General features: G+C 36.9%; 1 protein-coding gene across 2 annotated transcripts in view; it reads left to right on the top strand.

Moving 5' to 3' along the window:
- Positions 1–651: 651 nt before the first annotated feature.
- The window catches only part of LOC139742705 (aryl hydrocarbon receptor nuclear translocator homolog), a 37,628-nt gene continuing 14,196 nt past the window's right edge, over positions 652–24,083 (top strand). The window contains exons 1-6 of one of the 2 annotated variants that reach the window (XM_071653231.1): positions 652–748; positions 6,254–6,316; positions 12,237–12,284; positions 19,784–19,822; positions 22,452–22,609; positions 23,572–23,651. In XM_071653231.1, coding sequence (XP_071509332.1) covers positions 6,270–6,316; positions 12,237–12,284; positions 19,784–19,822; positions 22,452–22,609; positions 23,572–23,651 — 372 coding nt within the window. In that variant the 5' untranslated portion in view covers positions 652–748; positions 6,254–6,269. The remainder of the gene's footprint in view (positions 749–6,253; positions 6,317–12,236; positions 12,285–19,783; positions 19,823–22,451; positions 22,610–23,571; positions 23,652–24,083) is intronic. The other variant, XM_071653232.1, reaches the window with a different exon arrangement.

The raw sequence follows: 24,083 nt of genomic DNA, 5'->3' as shown, positions 1-24,083 counted from the left end.
GTTAGGGTTAGGGTTAGGGTTAGGGTTTGATGGTTAGGGTTAGGATTAGGATTAGGGTTAGGTTTAGGGATAGGGTCCCAATAGATTTTTAGAGTCCCCAATCTGCGCCGTCTAAAAAAACACGCCGGATTGGACCTATGGAATGATCTTCCCATGTAGTTGTACATCAATGCCATCTCTAGATAAATTCAAGGCCGCATTGAATGAATTATGATAAGTCGCATCTGCACCGGACCACAGCGTCATAGAACATTCGTTTTGCTGTTGTGTATCCGAAGTGATGACGACGACATCCTATGCTGCCCCCCATGGTAATTTTGGAAGTTCACCGTTTTCTACCAAGTTTACCGACAGTTTCCGAACTCGATGTCAGACTGAACAATAAAGGACTAGCGCCATCTTGCGATAGCTTACCAGCCACAGGACTGATGAGGATCGAACACAGCTGTATCTTGTACACTCGATTCCGATACGATCTGCCAAGCGTACATTGCATACAGTGAAGGGATAACAACTTCGAGCTTATCAACTTGGCAGATTTAGTCTCAATAATCAATGACAACCCAGCAATGATTCTCAGCTTGAAAGCTTGTACGTCAGTGAACTGTCTTCGAGCTTCCCCTTTAAGGTTGATCTGTACGGATCGGGACATCGAACACGACGCTGAATTCAGTCTCTTGTGAGGTTGAGTGATTACGTCAGATTTGGTGATACAAATATCGTAGACTGATTATCAACTCCGCGAATCGTAAGTCGACTGTAGGAAACCCTCTACCTACTCGTGTACGGTATGAACAACACCGTGATGGGTATTCGAGATGGTCTCCATTCATTGTTTATGGTTGCAGCCGCAGCCTATGCTATGCTACACTAGTACTTCTGTAATTTATGTCCCATGCCATAATCCATCATAGAATATGAATAGCAGACTAATTACTTTATTACATGTACCGGTACCTTTATTCAAGTCAGTTGTTCCCTTTTATTTATTACCGGATCTATCGTAGGTCTAACCTACTGGAAAAATGCAGAGATTGCTCTGCATTTGCTTGTAGGGTATTTTTAATTTTAACGTCACTAATACGAGTTTAGAGAGATAGAGAGCTCTTCTCTACAGCTGATTTTCCAGGTCAAACAGTGTACATTACACTGTACTGACTGTATCTCTCTCTAATCTTCTACACTAACTAGCTACTATCGCAACCTCCTCGCTACATTGTAGCTCTGTGTAGTTGGTTGGGTTGACTTTTTGTGTTTGTGTATGTGCAGTGACCAGTGTGTTGTGCATAGTACTGATTTGCTGATAGTGATAGATCTACTATATTGTACATATGGGGGGTTGTGTTTCTGGACACTTAAGTTCGCGCGTGAAAACTTAAACGTTTACCCATTTTACATAGAATATGCACCCTTCTTTACCTCAAAAGACTTGATATAGACTCCTCATATACTAGACAACATACTCTGAAAACGGCGTGAGAATTCCTGGGTGCGTCATTTTCATTACAGACGCACTTAAGTGTACAATACGCATCCGGTCCCACAACCTGTCCGATCCCACGACGCTTGGTCATACTAACTAGTGTAATCAGTATTAAACATGCCCAAGTTTGGTAACACACTTTGAAACAGTATTTGTGCTATAGTTCTTAGATGAAGTATTGAGAGTGTCTTTTGGAACATTGTGTGTCAATATAATAACATTCTAAATGCATATTTAAGATATACAAATTACATAAATTATACAAATTACATAAGAAATTTTGAAAAAAAAACACGTTTTTTTATGTTACCTTCTTTGGTGCCATGATTGGTACACCTCACCCTTGATTGGTACACACATGATTTGTATGTGCTGTAATACAACTTCATTCATTTGCACACATCAACATTATCACCCATAAGAATCATGTACCTGTGTACCAATCATGGCACATTGCTGTCTGGAGGCAAGGCTGACAGTAATATAGTAAATATCTGTATGAGCTCACTAGTCATTAGTAATCTGGCTGCTGTTGACTGAACATCATGACCAGCTTCACTTGCACAAAAGATGACTATTCACCATTCAGTGCATAACAACTGGTAAATAGAGATCCAAAATGAGGACCGCATCTTAGCTCACCTGCTAATTTCCAGCTAGAAATCTAGTTTGGCAAGAGGTCATGAAGATCAAAATCTTTTTGTAAAGCTTTACTGGTCTTTGTTGCCCTGTTTACTGTCTATTTTCAGAGGTAAGAGGCTACATCTTTCAAACATACATACAAGGCTAAGAATTATTTATTAGCTTCAGTGTGTCAAAGAATACTAGGCTGCAAACAATACTAGGCTGTACCAATCATGGAGCTGTACCAATCATGGGCTCGTTACTCAATGCACTGCACTGATATTTTACGAGTATGATAATGATATTCTCTGTTTATCAAGTCGACAAGATGTCTAACATTAGAGTAAACCAACCAGAATTTGGCCACTTACAATGTATTTAAGACTGAAGCTTTTCTGCAATATTTATTCAACTATTAAAATTAATACCTACAAAATTATTTATCTACAACAGTGTAGGTCCTATGTTGAATATTTGAAATTTCTTTTATCTCAATTTTGATTTTGTTAAATACATCCCAGAATTTCAGAAAATCCCCAATTTATACCGGTACACGTCATCTGTAAATCGCTATAATAACCAACCAGAATCCATCCGCCCTGGCCATAATTCAGAACGGGTGCTTCAGTGTATGCGCATTCAATGTCAATGCGCGTACAGGGCCGCTGAAAAAATTGTGCGTACACAGGTAGGCCTACATATCTGATGGTATTAACCAATACTCTCAACATGACTGTACAGTGTAAAAAAAATTGAAAGCATTCTTGATTCTTCGAGTTCTAATGTAGATGGCTAGATCATGCAGATTCTGTGTGTGAAAACTTGGCAATAGAGCTAAATGCAGTTTCATACTCTCCATGAATAAAAATGCGTCATGATATTGACTGTATTTAAACACTAGTGTAATGTTTGATAGATTCATCACTACTCAATCCTGTGTTTTATGATAATCCCTTTTACTTTTTTCGGGGGGGGGGGGGTAGAAAGTAGATTAACTGGCAGAAAAAAAAATAGCAATATACCTAAACTGCCTTAAGAAACTCTGATTGTGTTCTGCTCACAATACATTGCCTGTTGACAAATTTCACTCACACTGACGCTGACAACAGGAAACCATACACACTGTTGAAAAGTGTGGGACATGTGATGATGGTTAAAGTTAGCAACTGCGGTGGTAGGTGTACAAACTTAAAGTGGCATTTTGGTGATTTTTTTTTAAATCTCCCATTGCTGCTTTCCCATGAAGCAGAGAATAGCAGTGCAGCTGTGAAGTACAACCTTTAAATACAACTTATACATGTACAACTGTACATCTCTTTTTGTCTCTCCTGTGTCATATATTTGTGAATGCATCATCAACAGCTCAATACTGTGTTTGGTAACGGCATGTAGTTTTCTCTGTACTTCTCCATCAAAGTTTTCTCTGAGATATTTTGAAGTCAGACAGTGAAATGATTTTGTGTTTAAAGTCTTACTTTATTGCTTTCATAGTTGTTGTTTTTTTAGTATTTCACTAGTGTGCAAGGACATTTTTTCTCATTCTTTTAATACGTGCTTAGAAGGCTGTTATAAATAACAATTGAATTGACCAATATTGTTCACTTTATTTCTCACTATCAAAGTATTCTTGTTGGACATGCATTTGAGTTAAATCCAATATCCAGATGCATTTTTGACATTTCAGCAATCCTGTCCATTCAAAAAAATAAATTATTATAGATCTATACAATGTATGACATGGCAGAACATGATTCTTGCATCTCATCTATGTAGTGGTAAGTGCTATTGAAGTTCAAACAGATTTAATACCGTGAAATAAGCTGGAAAAATACACTACAGCCCCTGAGTGAGGTGTGAAAAAAAATGGTCGCTACAATGTACATAAAAACTAAATAAATCTTGTAAATCTTATACATAATAGATTTGATAAGTTCAAAGGAAATTTTTCTAAAAACACAAACTGACAACATGTCCTACCATATCCTGTCATCAGTGCACACAGGGCGAGTGACTTTGTCAATACATATTTCAGTGTGAGTAGAAAACGGTGGAGTTTCTTCAGCTATTGCCATTTTTGTTTAGTCAGTTCTCTGCTGTAATACAAACGTGTAGGTGAATTTCAATTTGAAAATCAAATGAAGTAATTCAAGGCATTCTATTGCTATAGTAGCTTCCATCTTTAATAAATGTGGAAAATGTAAAATTAGTAAATACAAATAATGTACATTACAGAGGGCATTTATAGTAAGAATTATGCACTTGATAGTAACTTTGGAACAGTCTGAACATACATTGTACAAGAGGATGCCGAGTATGTTTAGGACTGTCCAGAGCTACAGAGGGTGGGTCATTCCGGCTACTGTATAAAGTAATGCGCATTATTTGTTTTATAGAAGGCTGACATGCTTTGAACTTTGTCATTTGATAATGAAACTTAACTCTTTACATGTACGTACATGTATGTACATGTATGTACCACGCTCGACATTCGCAAGCGCAACTGAGTCAACGACATGCCTAGTTCGCATATTATATTCTGCGCAAACGTACAATTAAAGCTGCATGTAATTGTGAAACCACCAAAGATTAAACCTAATACTAGTATGCATTATCAATGCTGTACATATTAGACACAGATTCATTTTTTATTGATTCCATTTTACGTGTGTGTGTGTGTTGTGTTTTTTTTTAAAATATGCTGCTGCTGAAGAGAACAATCATGTAAAGGAAGCCAAGCATGTATTGCACTGTACTACTGGGTATGCTGTATGTATTTTGCAAATTTTGTGAGTCTGGTGCTATTTGCAAATTTAACAACACGTGAAAATATTAACTCTGATTCTGACATGAATGCGACAAGCATGCGTCCATTTCTGCATTCGTTACTGTACTCCATGACTGCAAATTTGAATTGTTGCCAAGTCCCATTTCACAAAAAATTTGAGTCACCAAATATATAGCTTACGTGTTATGCAGTACATGTACAAAATTGTACAATGTTCATTGTATTTAGTACAAGGGTCACCCTGCAATAGTAAAGAGGTCTATTGATCTAGATATGATTTCCATTAGCATGTGCTGTTCCTACCTAAGCAGCAAAAATGGAATGAGGTGAATATCAAGAGTACAACAGTGTATAGTGCCAAGTATACCCTCTATAGTGAATATAACGTGATGCAATCATAGCTGTCGTTCAAACTTCTCAGTTAGTGATGTCAGAAGTAATAGTACTAGTTCTTTCCACTCGTGTGTTTTTCAAACAACGAGAGAGGAAGCAAAGGATCCTGAATCCACAAGAAAACATGGAAACATTAGTACTGTACACGACATGACAAGGGGACTTTTTGCTCTGTTTCATACACTGTACTCATTACATACATGGAAGATCCCTTTGTGGTGTACAAAAAGTACCAGTACAACAGTGTGTACATTATAAGTCATTTTTGTTTCAGTGGTACACAGTTGAGCCGCAGCAGTGTTTGACAGCAAAATTGAAATTGAGTTTCATGCAAATGGGGCCTACTGTGTAGGGTCTGTACAACAGAAAAAGAAAGAAAAATCTAAATAAAACCTAACTGGTACTGAAATTCACAGACATGTACGATGTCCACTTTGCACATTCCCTAAATGTGTGCTTACTGAAGACTTAAATATAGTTTATAGTGTATACTGGTACTGTATGTACATCATAATTGTACATATGTACACAGTGTATGTGGCATTATACAAAATTGGTTTAGTACATTGTATGGCTTCTAATATTGGAAGGTTATTGTTTTCATATCTTTTTCTATGTTGATATTGTGCATGAACATTCAGACTTAATTTCTGCAATTTGGGCACAGATTGTATTTCTAATTACATTTGGGATCTACGGTGATTCTAATTTAGACTCTAATAATCTTCCATACAGCAGGGCAATTTATGTCTGTACTGTCTGTGACTGCCTTTTTACATCCACAAGGATCTTACGTGCCCAAATCAATTTAGCACACGGTATGACCTCTTTTTACAGCAGGCATTCCATAATATCATAGTACTGCATTCTCATGCACCCCCTTGCAGTCGGTCAGTCGGGGAGAGTGGTTTTATTCGTATTGGCCAGTAAAGTGATGTTATCTCTTCCCTTTCATTTCCTCTCAACAGGACAAGACCCAGAGACATGCAGCAGCCTCCCCCTCCCCCACAGCCGCGGAAACGCAAGGCAGGGTAAGTGTTACATCATCTAATGGATGCAAACAGGTTGCAGTGTGGTACCATGCCCCCACGCAGAGGTGGCCTGCTGGCCTGAGTTTTGTTTGATTCTCGGCCTACCACTTGTAACCATGCCAGTTTTCTAGTTAAGGTGTCTTTAATAAGATGGTTTAAAGGCCCAGCATAAAACAATTCAGGCTGGTCCCAGCTTGACCACTTCAAGAGCAGTTGATATGTACATTGTATGGTAATTCAAGTGTTACATTCAAATTCAAAGTAGGTCTGAAGAGAAATAAAAAGAAGAATGTGATATACCGGTATATAGTTTTTTGTTATTTGAACTGAGTACATGTTTGGAGATGTTTAATACAATCTCCTTACTGTAACACTGCACAGCAGCTTTGTGCAAAGGCTGTGTTTAGAAAGAAAGAAAACAGTCAATAATCAAACAGGAGGCAGTTTCTTTCTGGTGTACCAGTATACCATCTTCTTGAACACAAGGGCCTGAATTTACAAAGATTGTTTAAAGCAAATCCATGATTTGACTTAGACCCCCTTGACAGTGCAGGGCTTGGTCGAGCCCGGGCCGAGCCCAGGCTGAGCCCGGCCTCAATTGCGGTACTTGGCCCCGCAATTTTGTCCGTTTAAAGTGGAGAGCTCGGCCCAAGCTTTTGATTCAGACATTTCAATATTTTGTAGTAGTGGCGCTCTGCTTGTAAACAAACGGTTATTACTGGGAGTGCGCCGGTCACAATTTGGTACCGCATTTTGGCCAGTTTGCGTTTACAGTGAGAAAAGACCAGGCTACAAGTCGCGGCCGAGACTACTTTTGGTACCTCCAGAGCTTGGCCAAATGTGCAGCAGATTTTGGTACCACATTTGGCCTTGTGCACATTTACAGTGAAATGAAGGCCCGGCTCGGCGGGAGTTGACCTTGAAATATAAACATGTTTCAAAAGGGCATTGCGTTTATCTACTCACAGAAAGGCATTCATGGTTTCAAATGCGTTTCAAATTTGTGTTTCTAAATCTAATGCCCGAAAATGCCTCAAAACGCGTCTAGGATCGTTATTCAGCCACAGAAAATTTTTAAATAAACGCACCCAAAATGTGCATAATCCAGAGACGAGATTTAAACTTTCTCTGTAGGCTACCTTTGTACCATACAGAATCTTCTTGACACATGGAAAGGTGATGGGACACACTGTCCATGCGAAAGGATAATTTTTACTTTTCAAATTTATTTGGCCACTGCAGAATTTTCTTTATGTACATTTTAGGCAACTGCTTGTCAGTTTTCTTCTTTTTCTTTTCATCGGTTTAGACTGAAATAAATGATGAATTTCCGTAGGTCTTAAAGTTAGACATAATGATTGCACAGTGTGCTTTGAGGATCAAAGCGTTAGTTTGTGTTTACATTGGGTAAGATAGTAAAGTTTGTGATTGGTTTGAGTAAGCTATGACATGTTAGGGCTTACATGGCTCCTGTTTACTGATATTGGATGGTACAGATCCTTGAGCCTGAGGAGTCTACTATACCTGCATGTTCCATTGAAGAGACTTGTATTTCATATTTCCTGGTCCATTTTAGATTGACAGAATGTGAGCATATGAATGATGCATTGATGATAGAAAAGAGTGAAATGGCAGAGAAGAAAAACATTTTTCAAGTGTAAAATGCTCAAATTGGTGATTAATTCAGAAGGATTTCCCTTTTATTCTTGGTTTTTGTTTTTTTTAGTAAAGGTGATGTCACACATACAATTGTACTTAAGATGAGCACCACTCATACCCTAGCCCCCCCCCCCCAAAAAAAGAGTCTATTCAAACATCTTCCATTGACATACAGTCGTATAATACTACAAAAAGAACCCCAGTTGTTCTCCCTATTCAAAAGGCATTATGATGAAGTAACATGAGATACAAGAGATAAGGTATTGGAAGAATACATGTGTGTAAGTTACTATGAAAGGGACAGATTGCACTAGCTTCTGTTACTCTGTCATTAGACAAGATTGCAGCGGAATGGCCCATTGAATCCAGCGTCGTACTCAATTTCTATCACAATTATGCATATTATCTCCCTCTACTCTCAACAACAGCAGGAAAAAAAAACAACAACAGAAGACCAATAAGATAGACAAAGAAAAAATCTTGATAGTGGTAACTGCATTGCCAGGGCTGGAATTCAGAACTCTATGGTAGCTGATTTCTTTGATAGCCAGCAATTTTGCGTCTTGCCTGCCTTTCATTATCATAAATCTTCATCATCTAGCGTGATATGCCCCATTGATCATACACGTGTGTCCATTTTTTCCCCTTTCTGTTCTACACAAATTCCCCCATTGTATGACATGGAGAGTAGGTGGGGAAGGGGGAGAGGAGGGGGTAAGAAAGATGAGACTTGAGAGAAAGAAAGAGAGCATCTTGAAAGTCCGCTACTGATGGTTGCCAGGAGCTTTCACACAGTTGCAGTAGTCAAAGTGCAATCACTCATGTAGGTTAGTTAATATTGTGCACATCCATATTTTCATGTGATTAATTTTTCGCGCCGAGTGGCTCAAAAATATATTCGTACATGTCGGCAAGTTCTTGAATTTGCTCTGCATGATTGTCAACCCATTTAAAATATGCAGGGAGCATATTGTGAAGATATTTTCCCAGGTTTTAGAATTCGGGCTAGCCAAAAGTAGTGCAAAATCCGCGAAAATTAATACACCCCGAAAATTTGACCATTTACAGCATACAGTCTCTGTCGTTCTTTTTTTTACAGCATACAGTCTGTGCCGTTCATTTGTTTGTGCTTTTATCATACAATGAGGTTTTACATGATGTAAACCATGTCATCGTGATATTCCGGCATGCTGCAATCACCAAATAAGAGTAGGACGGTTCACACTTTCCAGCAAAAAATCATGACATAAAGAAATATCATGTATTTTGGCGACTGTGCCATAAACCACCAAAAACGTAATCAGAAAATCTTACAGAAGTGTGATTTTCATTGTAAACTGAGCAGGAAGTTTGCTACGGCATTATACAGTAAGAGGGCTCACCATAGGAAAAATTGTTATATTTGGCACGTGATTTCCACTCATTATACAGTATGGATTCCTTTCCATAGACACACAAAATACACAATACACAAAAATACAAAATACAAAATACACAATAATCTTACTCATCTTTCAGCACAGGACTATAGTATCAAAGAGGTTACTCAGTTGACGAGAGCCACACAACCACATTCCTATCAGGTACCATACTCGAGAACTGAATCGCATCGCCATTCGCTCTTTCCAAGAACTGTAAGGAGCTGGAATTCCCTGTCATCGGAAATTGTTTCAGCGCCATCTGTGGGATCATTCCGTAACCGACTAACGGTTGATCACAGTGGCTAGTTATTTTCTTCAAATTTGTTATGTGCTTTCTGTAAAAACTGTATTATAATGTTAATAACACAGTCTGCAAGAATCTTCAGCCTATTGAAGGAGGCAGACTTAATCAGAAGAAGAAGAAGAAGACACACATAAAGTGTGCAGCTGCAGTTGCCACCAGGGCTATTGCTAGTACAGCTGTAGTTACAATTTGTATACTATGTACTGTATAGCTTTTATTTTCACGAATTTTGCGAATCACTGTTGGACCACTAATTTAACAACACACGAAAATGTCGCCCCTTGTACAATCTGTAGTTGTACTGGTATAATAGTGAGCTCTGCATGTATCTTGGATGTCCATGCGTGAAAACATGCAGCGAAGATTACATAAATTTGTAATTGTAGAGTGAGAGACACAAATCAATAATCAATGACAGTACAATGTAAATGTATTATTATGTGGAAGAAAGCCCTCTCTATTTAAGATGAAATTGATTTTCCATTGTCCAGGTAGTTGTGTATGATTGTGAGAGTTGAAACTGATGTGAAGTATCCCCGACACCTTCTTTGTACTGTATGTATATCCCCTCTTTTTCATTTTTACTCCATTCACTCTATGAATACACACACATACAAGTATACACACACACACACACACATACACACACACACATACACACATATGCCACATGTGTGCAGAAAACCACTATTGAGGGGAAGGGTGCTAAATTGAAGCTTGAGAAAAAAAGCCAGGGGCAAACAAAGGCCAAACGTGCTCCTTGTATGCTCAGGCACGTACTGATGATCTCAGACCTGTGCCTACAGAGCCCTCCTGCCACTCCTGACATGAATAGAGATGGACAATTAAAGGGCCGCTCTCCCTATTGCATGATTTCAAGCGAGAATAAATTGACAATATGTCATATGATGTGTGATCTGCTGAGTGTCTTTTTCCGATGACGCTGTGTACAATGTAGTTGCTTGGATGTATTCCACATTTTCGGCATTATTTACCATTTGCAGATGAAACACAAAACCCAGCTGTAGTGCTTCAAAATAGTTCTAAGATGTTAGTTAGACATAGAAGAAACCGTAATTGTAAAAAAAAAAATTCAGGATAATCAATGTTAAGTAAAATGTGAACAATAATAATAAAATTGTTTCTAGATTAAACCGTCTTCAGTTATGGTTGATGAGAAACACAGTGTATCTCCCTATATTTTAGGTTTTATTGCAAAATTTTTATATGATAGGATGTTTTGTAATACAACTGACCTATACACTGTACATATGCATCAAATGTGATAACTTGAAAATTTTTTAAATCACTGCTCCCAAAGGTGAACTGTACCTTTGAGTTGAATGAAACATATTCCCTAGCAGATCAGTGAAAGCTTTTTGGACAAACTTGTTCTGTTTTATACCAGATACTACTGATATTGCTGTTGATACATACAATGTTGTGTCTAGTCTATAGTGTGAGCAGTCATTGCTGAGATTCTGAGCACTGATCTGAAGCAGTTTTACCCATCCGTAATGAAAATAATGAAACACAGTGTGTAGTTGGGTTGTTTTTAATATGTCCTGTTTTAATTCTAAACTTAGGGAACGTTTTGTAATTTATAAAACTTCTGCTTTTTCAAGCATTTTCCCTCAATATTTTCATACATGTGTATTAGATTTTTATTTCTATGCATATGTACATGTATTTGTGCCTTATCATTATCATGCATGTTTAACTACACCAACACCATTGAGAAGTATACAAAAGCTGCATGTGATTAACTCATGCACAGAAGATCGATGGATGCTGCTTCAGCCCAATATGTAATGGATCATACAACATTACATGTACAACTGAACAACCACGATGACATGTATCGTCTACGATTGCAGTACTGTCGGTGTACCTTTTTGGCTACTTGTACATGTAATATTTCACACATTTATCATTACCCAACTGAAATTGGGTTATCACAGCATTGTTTTTCACATTTCTTATGGGTCTATTTGAGAGCAAAAATAGACAATTTCTATGGGGCATGTGTTTAGAACAAAAGTGGAATACATTGCACTCCCGTTATAACAAACACGGTTATAACGAAATTCTGCTTACAACTAAGTAAAAATTCAGGTTGCCACATTATCCACTCTATGTATTTTTATTGTTTATTTCTCCTGTTATAAGAAAATTTCGATGTAACGAAAGAAAACTGCTGGTCCCGAGGACTTCATTATAATGGGAGTCCACTGTACACCTGAGGAGTCAGGAGAAAGTGGATTCCAGAGGATCAGTTGAGATATTCATAATGGAATGGAATAATCTTCTACACCTACTCCTTGATCTATTTTTAATTGTGTGTTCAAACATTTCTGCGAACAATTTACAGTGTACTGTGCATCAAAAAATTTTATGTCCACTCTCTGAATAGTTGGGACTCTAGCTAGAGGTTTCATCTGAAAGTACAAGAACTTGAATTAAAAGGCATCAGGATATTTGTTCTTGGTGTGAGCATGTGTGGTGGTATTCATTTCAATTTTTGTTTTCCTTTCAGATTTGATGATGGCGATGATGATGATGCCTCTTCTTCCAAGTTGTCTAGGTGAGTGGACACGTGAAGCCTTTCTTGGTTGGGTCACTCAGTGGGTGTATCCAATGGTTAACATCAACCACACCTATTTCTAACAATTTCGTCAAAGGTGGCAGTTACAATGTGGTTGCTGTCAAGATGACATTCATATCTTTTTTGTTCTTTTAAGCTCATAGTTCAGCACTTTGAAATAAAATAAAAAAATGTCCTCAGATATTGTATTATCTCCATGGAGAACAAGGGCCCCCAGTGTATTGCCTTACTGGGCTGTATACAATTGAAATACAATTCCACACTCTATTCAACATGAACAGAAGTATAGAATTATAGTTACATCGAATCGGGAAAAGGAAAGTTATGGAATTCAAAGTTTCACACTTTTTCAACAAATACATGCAAATTGAAAGAGGATATGGTTTCATCAAATCACAGCTGACCCTTGGTTTGTGCACAAAAATACTATTGAAACTATGTTTGTAACTTCATGGTAGAAGATTTAACATCTGCAACCTCTGGAAAAAAAAAAATCATGTTTGCTCAGCTGTTAAGGGCCACAATGATGTGGTGCAAGTGATACATATTATGGACATTAGATTCATCGATTGTCTACGCAAAAAAAAAAAAATGTAGTGAATGTTTGTGGACAGTTCAAAGGGAGACTTGTATTAAAGGTGTTTACATTGTCATGTCTGCTACAGGCTGTAGTTTGAGTGTGTGTTGTGACTTTACAAACTGTACGCCTCTGAAATTATGGTACTAAAAAAGTATCCACAATTTTTATATTTTTCTGATGAAACCTTTGTCATTCTGTTCACTTGGTCTTGCTTTATTCATTGAAACCCACCTGAGCATGGAAAGGAAATGCACTTTAGTTGGTGCTTACTACATTTTTGGTCTGTTTGAATTATTGAGATGTACAAAACATGAAAAAAAAGTTATTATTTCAGCCTGAAAATACAAATTTCTATAGTATTATGCTGCAGAAGTCATCATCTTGTTTAAGATATTAAATTGACACTTCTGATTTCTCTGCATATATATGTATTTGTATCTTACTTTAATAGAAGAAAAATGTAAATGAAACTGATTCATCACATTTGCACAAAATCAGGAAAAAAAAATACAAGACTGACCTTCTACACACGAAAGATGTATTGCAACTTTGAGGATCAGATCTTAATTAAGCAGTGGAAAGGCTTTTAGCGATTTTACCACCAAATAAATAATAATATATGACCAAAATTAGGCTCAAATAAAGAAGAAGATTGTTTATTCTACCTCGCGAAATACTAGCAATGAATAATTCAAATTATGATGAAAAAAGATACAACATCAAACCAAAGAAGTGTGTCTTATGACCATTGATGGGTTCAATCTGTTTTATCTCATACCAGATGGAACAAGAAAAGCATGGGACAAGACTAAATGCAATCTGCCAGAATTTTACTAATACATGTATACATCTATATGTATGTGTATGTCACCATGTTTGCAGCAGTTTTTAGCTTCGCTGCCCATTTTCTTTGGTGCAAGTGTCCTAGTAAATTTTCTCACATTTGCTTTATTATGACACACAGCATTGCATGAGCAGTGTAAAGAGACAAGAATTCCTGGTTAGCTCATGAGCTACAAGTGTGTAGCTCTGGGGATTACTAAATGTTGTGTATTGCTCGTGTACATTGCAGCATGAACAAAGCTCATGTGTGGGATATTGCCATTTGAAGCCATCATGCATGTACATTGAATACAAACCAAATGAAAACACTTGAACAACATGATGCAGTCTCCATGTGGAGTTCACACTTGTCAATGATTCAGTGGTTGATCAAATTTGTACAGATTGATAGAAAACTCAGTAACAACTCGCGGACAGCACAGTTTGGGAAATCACCAGAGTAAAGTCCTCAGTTTCCTATTCTGTTTCATTTTATATATGATGTTGATAGACAGACAGTGAATGCAGTTTTCATGTTCATTTGTTTCACTTTCACTTTCAGTTTAGTTTATTTCGCACCAAGCATTAAAAATATACAGAACATACTAAAACATGAATATACAAAGTGAGATACAAAAAGAGAGAAATTCATAGGACATACGACATACACGTAGAAATGATGTGGCGGTATGACTACATACAAAGACAATGCCATTGTGGGGGAAGCAGCAAGAAAGGAAAAGCCCTTGTGAGTAGCTGACCCATTGTACTGTAACATACATACCTTTGACAGATTTAAGAAAAAAAAATGTCAGTTAAGTTGACAAAACAGAACAAGTCAAACCAATGCAATCATTACCAAAGAAAACTACGGAGGTATGGATGATAACAACACAGAAAACAGCAACAACAAAAATACGCTTGAATTAACTATGTTTATAATCTTCCAATAAAAAGTGTTTATATTTGATTTTGAAATTATTTATAGATTTTGATGCTTTAATTTCTCTAGGGATAGAATACCATTTATGAGGGCCCTGATATATAAACTGAATTTTTAAAAAATGAGGTGCGCATGTGATAAAGATGATAGTTTGCAGAATTTCTTGTTCCGTAATTATGGATAGTGCTGTTCAGCGAAAAATAATCTAAAAGGGATTCTGGAAGGAACTTTTTGTAACATAAATACATCAAAATACCCAACTGTAAAAGATAAATATCATAAAATTGCAGCATCTTATACAAATGAAAGATTGGTTTTGAATGGGCAAGATATGAAGCATGATGTACAATACATATTGCACGTTTTTGTAAGACACAAACTCTGTTCAACTGGGTTTTTGATGCATTGCACCAAATTATGATCACGTATGACAAATGTGATAAAACAATTGAATTATAAATCATTGTTAAAAACACTTTAGGCATTGACTTTAATGTACACATAACACCAATATTCTTTGCCAACACATTACAAAGGTTATTTACATGAGCATTCCAGGTAACATTTTCATCAAGTATTAATCCTAAAAACTTCAAAGCTGACACAAGTTTTACCTGAGAGGTACAGATATTGACAGAAAAATTATCAATGTTACATTTTCTCTTGGTAAATAACATATAATTAATTTTTTGAACATTAATTGTAAGTTTATTTGAATAAAACCACTTTGTCATCAGAGTAAGTTCTTGGTTCAAAATAATTTGTAACTCTAAAATGTTCTTATGTGAAAAAATATGCTTGTGTCTTTGTATTCATGGTTTGACAAAAATCACTTTAAGATTAAGATTTAAGTGACCAAGTAGACCGTTTTTTGTAGGCAAAGGTTTTCAATCTCAATCACATACAGTGTACATAGTATTGTAGTCCCACAGACTGGTGTCAATGTGAGCAGCATTATACATTGAGTGCATAATTTGTATTGCTTGTTCCCTGCATATGATAGCTGATCTAAAAGAAGAGATGAAATATAATTGTCCAATATGTGGTTTGGATTTAGGTACTGTAAGAAAGTATTTAAATTCATCTTTTACTGAAAAAAAAAGAAAAGAATAACTGCATGTACAATTGTATAGTCTACATCTAAAAATGCTTCTTCATACGGAACATACTGTACTACCCTTTAGGCCAAATAATGACACTGAAGAAAATGTTCAATCTGAACTTTGAAAATTCAGCTCTGTGATGAGCATGACTTGAATTCCCAGTATGTTGGTCATTCTACTAGTAAGACTGAGAAGAAAATCATACATGTACAAATAATACTGCAGATGAGACATTGCTTTTGGTGTTCAGTAGAATATATCAGATTTTTTTTTTTTTTCAAAACAAACACAACGCAAGCTACAGGTGTATTGTTAAAGATTCACCTTCCATAGGTTTAGTTGAAAGTGATTTTCTTGTCAGAATTTCCTTAGCAAATTTGTAAAATGTTGCTATTTTGAAATTTACAACTATGTATCATGAACAAGTTATAAGTTTTTTTTTTAATGGTTTCTGAAACTTTATCTTAGCATTTCTGACTTCATCATTATGTTACATCATATATTTCAGTTGTATCCTAGTGCTTGTGGACACTTGCATTGGTGAATCATTTGAGAGGTTATATGTGTGTGATTGTATTTGACCTTTATAGCACGGTGCTCAGATCTGTCAGGACATTTTGCATTTTATGTCATGTACATGTATGTCGTGATTCAGTCATCATCATGTCATGACACATGACAGGTGTTTTAATCCAATTATGAGACGAGATCATATCCACTTCATTGTGATGGGACAATCAGAGAGCCACCTTGCGTGGTACATGTAGACCAAAGAAGCATTTCAATATTATTATGTTTCCACCCTGGATGGGAGCTGGATGCATTGTGTTTCAGGTTGTCTGCCCCTCTGTCTGTCCATCCATCTTAAATTTCATTGTGTCACAATTTACATTTACGGCAGAAGTATGGATTTCATGGCACCTAGCCCAGTTACACTTACACTATAATATGCTATGTATTATTATGTAGCTGTATATGCACTGGTTTTGTTTTGTGTTGTGTTGGTTTGTTTTGGTTTGATTTTGTTTTGTTTTGTTTTGTTTGGTTTTGTTTTGTTTGGTTTGGTTTGGTTTGGTTTGGTTTGGTGGTCAAAAGTCAAAGGTCCTCGGACTTTGGCTAAAATGCTATTTGTCAGCTGTAACTCAAGCCAGGACTTTTCAGTGGCATCAGAGTTTCATAGACCAGAAAAGGTAGAAAAATTAATGCACAGTTACAGTATTTACAGTACATTCAATGACAATGTTTGGCAAAAGTTCAAGGTTAAAGATTGCAGCACTTCTGGCAAAAAGAAAAGGTCATCATTTTATAACCTTGCTACATCGCCTGTGGTACTGTACATCTTCAGCAAGATTGATTACATTAGTCCTATGAGGACCTTCCAAACTGAATATTACCTTCCAAAATGAATCCCTTGCCTAGATGATACGAACATTTCAGTACTAGTATACCATGTCATGGCTTACCGAACAGATCATACTGGCTAAGCTTGTTTACGTACATATAGCACGTCCACGTCTACTTACGAATACTGTAGAGAGCCAATCCATTATCGCAAGGGGACCACTCGTCAGAAATCTAGCGCAATGGACTTTAATAACCACTTCAAAAATGTTGAATTCTAACTTACTAGTTCGCAGAGTTTGGTAAGTTTTTTTTCATGCAGTGTATAACTAGTACTTATCATTCTTATTTGCTAGTAAGTTGAAAATTCACACTTTCTTTGCCACTTCATATTTTCTCTGGTCCCCCAGTCGCGAATTTAACCACTCGCGAAAATGTGTGACTGCGGCAATTCGCGAAAATTTATGTACGTGAAAATTATAGCGTATACAGTAGCAGAATATTTTGAATTCATTGCTAAAACTATGCTTCTCATTGGAACAGATTTACTCATTGGATTGTCAAAAGTGCAAAAACAAAGTTTTAGTAGTAAAACTACTATAAAGAACCATATCCCTGTTGGAGTGACAAAACCTCATAACTAAAAAAATGTCAAATGTTCAGGAGAGCAAAAGACAAAAACAAAAAACAAACAAACAATAAAACAATAAAACAATGCAGCCAAAGCACTTTAACAAATAGGATCACCTTTTCTTTGACATGTACTGCAGTGGCTATGTTTTGGGGGTAAGACAGCTAGGAATTAGACTGGACATCACCCAATGTAAACTGAACTGATTATTTGACAATAAAAAAAGTGATTTTTTACAAAAATGTGACACACAAGATCTTGTCACCCCAATGACGATATGACAATAGAAGCCTTGAAGCAATAAACATTTGTAGACACTCAAAACAAAGTTGCCATTCTACTCGAGAGATATCATGGTCACTTGATTATGGAAAAGAAAAGTTACTTTCACCCATCCACAGGATTGTATTATGAATCATATACTGGCATAATCTGTCCGACTTCATTTGTCCACTTTCTCGGAAACCTTACGTGTAATTGGTGTGTTGGTCGCTTCTGGAGAGTATAAACCCACATGTATTCCTTGAGATATTCTGAAATTTCCTCAGACTTTGTGTGGAGCCCCATCGCGTTCCAATAGGTTGATGTTGACCGGTTCCCCGTGTAATTAATTCTTTCCTTTGAAAGTTGAAGATGAAATATATGTAAACAACCCATTTGCTGTAAACCTATACCATGCTTGCCATGAGCAACCAAATTCACTGTAAATCAAGTTGAATGCATGTAGGGCATTTCCTTGCCCAATGTGGTGAACACCTGCATGGACACCCTTCAAACTGTTAGGAAATACAGCTGTACACTGTAATTATTGATAATATTTGCATTGGCATTTACAAATTGTAATAATCTATGTAGAAGGCTCTCTTTGTGATTTACAAAACTTTATTGACTTTAGAAGAAAGGTAAGTCTTCAAAGATATGAATTAATTGAGTAAAGGAACTTACAAGATGTGTGTGAATAGTGTGATGGCTTGTAGTTGTTGTTGTTGTTTTAAAGGAAGAAAGAAGAGAGAGGGATAAAAAATGGGGCCCTATACAAATAATTTGCTCCAGACAACACTACCATTGTACCAAAACATTATAAATCTTAGAGATAAAAACAAGAATATTAGATATATGGCTTGTACGTGTAGCTTCATACAAGTAGTGTAATATGCTGTGTGAAGGGAATGTAGATTACGAATAGCAGTCAGATCATCACATCTTTGCCCAAAGTGACTGTTTCCATCAAAAATACGGACAAAATCAGCACTTTACATCAAATTTTTGTTAATTGGTACTCACACAGGTCTTTGATTGTACATGTAGTGAGTTTCTGCATTGTCCCTTTCAGTACAGGTCTGTATTAAAAATATGTTTCATTGTACAGCTGTAGTGTGCAGTGTTGAGGTTCATTGTACTACTTAATAGCCATTAGCATGTTATCACTTACAGTATACAAGACCACAGAACATGTACTAGTACTGGAGGAGGTGCATCTTAGTTTCCATGCCAACTGACACATCATCACACAGGCTCTGCACTCAAGATTCACTAAGAGCATCTTGAGAAAATGAAATACCAAGAGAGTGGTAGACTGCACATGGGGACTTTGTCTGGTGTGTGTGTGTGTGTGTGTACAGGTCACAGTTATGACCCAATTTTTCTGCACAATTCAATCATGCACCACTCTGAGGGGGGAAAAAGTGTGTCATGGATTGCTGTGCCTTGACACTGTACACTGCATTTCCGCACTATTCAGAGCCCACCGTAAAAATGGCACAGTTCAGCTCTACAAATAAAGATCTTCACATAGATTTTATTATCCGGTGGTATGAAATATGTTAAGATGCACATCTTTGCTGGATTTAGGATCTGGAGCATTTTTGTTTTGCTTTATTTCGTGATGTTTTTCTTCTTTTTTGGGGGGGGGGAGGGGGCAAGGGGATGGAATACCCTTGAAATCACCAACTAGAATCAAAGTCGTACAGAAAGTAGCAGAAGTGACAAATCTGAGAAAGCAACAGAATATCTGTCCAACCCCGGATTTCTTTATTCTTCCTTTTTTTGGTACTGTAGGACGGACGAAGACAAGCCTGACAAGGAGAGATTTGCCAGGTAAGAAAAATTAACCCTGAGACTCTCACAGGCCAACATACCTGGCCTATATGATGAGTGAAGACACTAATGAGGCTCTCTCAAATTTTGACTATCTCCTACTTCTGTTTTTATTATTATTTTTATTATTTTATTTTATAGGCAGTGCAAGCAAAAGCAAGAATCCTCCCATTAGAGTATTATCCAATCAGAAGACAAAGGAAGGTGCTTCAATTTTTTTCCATAATTCCTCTGACAAGCAAAACTGTGTGATTGGTTGAAAAACATCTATGGGAAACTAAATTAGCTGCAGATTACAGCTCTCAGAAGATAAGCAGCCACAATGTGTAATACTAATGATGACATCACAAGACTCATATGCACAGCATGACTTGTACATAAAATTATGAGCTATCACCTTCATTACAAACAGAGACTGCGATACTTTTATGTATGTCATAAATCCTGCAGTATAGACTGCAGAAGTTGTCGGGAATTTCGAGTTGTGTACAAATGGTATCTTCAGGTTTTTTTTTTCTGACTGCTATGTGTTGAAAGTATTTATAGCGAAGACATTGCCGCAAGTCTCATTCCTTTGTGTACAGTATGTGCTATCGCTTTACAATCTTGGTGGATTTTATGAGGATCTGCCTAAAGATTTACAGTGTATAAAGTAAGTTTCACTGAATGGGGAGATCCACTGTACATTTATGTCGTGCTATTAGAGGATAGATGTTGCGGCTTGTACTGAATGTTAATAGAAAAAGAAACACAAATCTGTGTGGTTGAAGTACTTGCGTGTAGAATATTCGTTCGGAAGAGAGGCTTCAAGCTGGTGTGATGTAATTCTCACATTGGATGAGAATGAATGCCATTATCAGGTTTCATCGTGCGGCCCAGAACAGAAGGCAGTAGAACAATAAATGGCAAGATATAATTCACTCATTGCCTGCTTGTAGCAGACTTTTGAATGCAATCAGCAATTGATGCCAAATGACCATCTCTCTATAGGTTGAAAAAGGATCAGTTGTGAAGAAGCACAGGATAAATTTTGTTTGTTGCTTGCTGGACACACTCAAAGCAAAAAAGAGATGCTTTATCAATGGGAGGATAGATCCATTCAAAGTCAATCTCTTTTGTGATGTTACAATGTACTCCGGATGTCTGTACCAGTAAAAATGTGGGCAGCGTTCGTGATTCTCTGTCCCATGGCTCTCAAATTAATGTTACATATGATGCCTCTTCAATGTCACCTTGTTACTCATTGCAACAAGCTATAAGCACACCAATCTATGCACTCCTGTATTATAAATCCATAGTGCAGTTTATGTTGATGGTTGCAGTGTTATAATCCTCCACTGGAAGATTACCGGTAAGGCAAGAAGTATGCCTGATAAATACTTTGTACAGGCATCGTGAACATTATTTACGATGTGCTCCCAAATTCAATACATTCAGTACATACATATACAGACAACTTGTTTAAACAAGAGACGTGCAGCAGTACCACTTGTTTGTACAGTAGCATTGGCCCTTTGAACCAAAGTCGAGCAGTCATGTTTTTGTTATTTTCCCAGTGAAAACCTGCAAATTTGTCCAAGTCTCTGACATGCAATAAATGTGTGAAATCAGAAAATATATGAATTGCAGCATTTTATTTTTCCTATGCTGCTTTTTGTTTTCAAGGAATTGTTGGGCAAATTTGCACTTTGTATTACACAAGAGTAGTTCACTGCAGGGACAAAGTCTTTCACCCGAATGCAACATTAAATTTAGCTTTGATTGTACATGTAGAGTACATGGTAGCTTTAAAAAAAAAAATGTGGAGCTACATGTACAATTGTACATGGTTTTGTTATCATAAGCTTAACCTTGTACGTATATATGACACAAGTGCCAAAGTAATGCTAAGATAATGTACAGTACATGAGCAATCTACATGTACAATCACCTATTTTCAAATCATTGACAAAGGGCATGTATATTATGCCAAAAATAAAAATAACAATAAAAACACCCCAACAAGAATAACAAAATCTTATCACTGTGTTATCATCATCCTGGATTTTTTTAAAATCTTTTTAGCTATGATAAACCTGTGTCAGTATTTTCAAGAGTTTGAAATTATTTATTTTGCTTGTGCACTGTATCAGATATTTGCTATAATATTTAATACAGACACATGTACACATGTTTCATGACTGACAGTTTATAATAGTTTGTAATATATCTGAAGGGAATATTCAAAATTGCTTTTGGACAGTTTAGATCCTTTTACATTATTTCTTATTCTCAGTGTAAGAACATTGCAAGATTTGTACTATCCTTTTGATTCCTTCCTTGTTTCATTTTGTATTGTACTGACCTGCACCAATTGTATTTATCAAAATATGATGCATTCACCAATTTATGTATGTTATATACATGTAGTTTTTATGCCTGAATGCACAACATTTGTGTAACTGAAAATGTTGAATAACTTTCAGATACGGTATCAAATCATTCTAATTATTGAAGCAAATATGATGTGTAGCAAATTATACATTACATGCAGTATTGACCTTAAGTTTATTTTCCGTATAATTTGGTAATATCTACCAATGTATTTTCGTCTCCTTTTGTTTTTGTTGTTGTTGTTGTTGTTTCCCAGGGAGAATCACAGTGAGATTGAGAGGCGACGGAGAAACAAGATGACAGCGTACATCACTGAGCTGTCGGACATGGTGCCATCCTGCAGTGCCCTCGCCCGGAAACCCGACAAGCTGACCATCCTCCGCATGGCTGTCTCCCACATGAAGTCACTACGAGGTGCTTCCCACCCCTCCCCTCCCCTCCCCCCCCCCCAAAAAAAAAAAAAGAATCTGGGGACCGCTTCATGAAACTTTTTGTCAATGATTTACACTGACAACTGTTAAAAGCTACTGAAATCCTTGCGTCTGATTGGCTGATAGCAAATTTGTTGATGAAACGCCCCCCTGAACTGCCGTAAATATTGAGAAGATGTCCAATCACATTCAAAATGGACTCCGACTGCCATAGAAATGCTCTCATATGCAGGTTTTGACACCAGTGTGTTCAAAATACTTGGCTGAAAATTAACCCGTTGAGGACGAGTCCAGAGTATACTCAGGCAAGTGTCTATGGGAAATGCATGTTGTAGCAAAATCAAACAGCCCTCAACGGGTTAAAAGGGTTTTGAGAGAAAGTTGTGTGTCACTGTGAAAACCCCCTGTATGCCTCATTATTCCAAGACTGCAGTGCATGAGCTCTTGTGAAAGGCAGTTTGTTTTTCAAAGACAAGTAATTTTTTTTTTTTTTTAGAAGTGCTGTGACCTAAATCTTACGACTAAAGCTGTGGCTATTTTTCTTGCAAATGGCCAGTATTCAAAACCTAAGAGGAGACTGCAGAATTGTATTCTTTAGTCATGATTACCCATAGGTCTGGGAGACATTACTCTTTTTAAGACACAACCTCGACAGAAAATAAGAATTTATCCCCCAAAAATCTCTTGGGAACAATGCTATTCCAGTCACCATGCACCACAAGCTACATGTATATGTACTGTGACATAGTGTGTGATCAATCGATCAGTTTGTGCGCAGTTGTGCATTTTGAGCAGAATATGCAAAGTTGGCAAGCCATGGACTGAGTCGGGCATGCGAATATGGCACGCAAAGAGTTATGGCCCTTGTATGGTAGAATCCTTCATTTTTCATGTTTTGTTTTGACAGAAAAGCATTTTATTGTTCCTTTACAATGTATGTTTCAGGCACTGGAAATACCACCACAGAAGGGACCTATAAACCATCTTTCCTGACTGACCAGGAACTGAAGCATTTAATCCTTGAGGTGAGACTAGCATCATTCAGATGTTATCAAATCATGTAGGGGGAAAAAAGAGAATGTTATTGATACTGCAATATTGTAGGTGGATGAATATGAGTGCATGGAGTAAACTCAAGATTGTACCCTTTCCACCTGTCAGACTTTTTTCTGCCAGCTTGAAAACCATCACTCTATATACTTTCATGATGCTACATTTCCAACTAAAATGATGGTTTTCTTCAGCTCATGAGAGTATTGCAACCATCTGCAAGCATGCAGATTGTGATAGCGCCTGTTTAGGTCATGGCCATAGCAAACCAACTTTGGCTGTGCTTTATAGTGCAATCACTAATGTGTGAGGATATATATGAGGATGATTGTCAAGAGTATTTTCTACACACTTGAGGAGATGCAGGAGAATTCATGTTCAGCGTACATTCCGTAAAATGAAGTAAC

The sequence above is a fragment of the Diadema antillarum genome, unplaced genomic scaffold, assembly GCF_040938485.1.
Source record: "Diadema antillarum isolate AM-2024a unplaced genomic scaffold, OU_Dant_1.0 seq00001016_RagTag, whole genome shotgun sequence".
Classification (NCBI taxonomy): domain Eukaryota; kingdom Metazoa; phylum Echinodermata; class Echinoidea; order Diadematoida; family Diadematidae; genus Diadema; species Diadema antillarum.
Note: the sequence above shows the minus strand (reverse complement) of the source record. Positions and strands in the feature narration are given on the sequence as shown.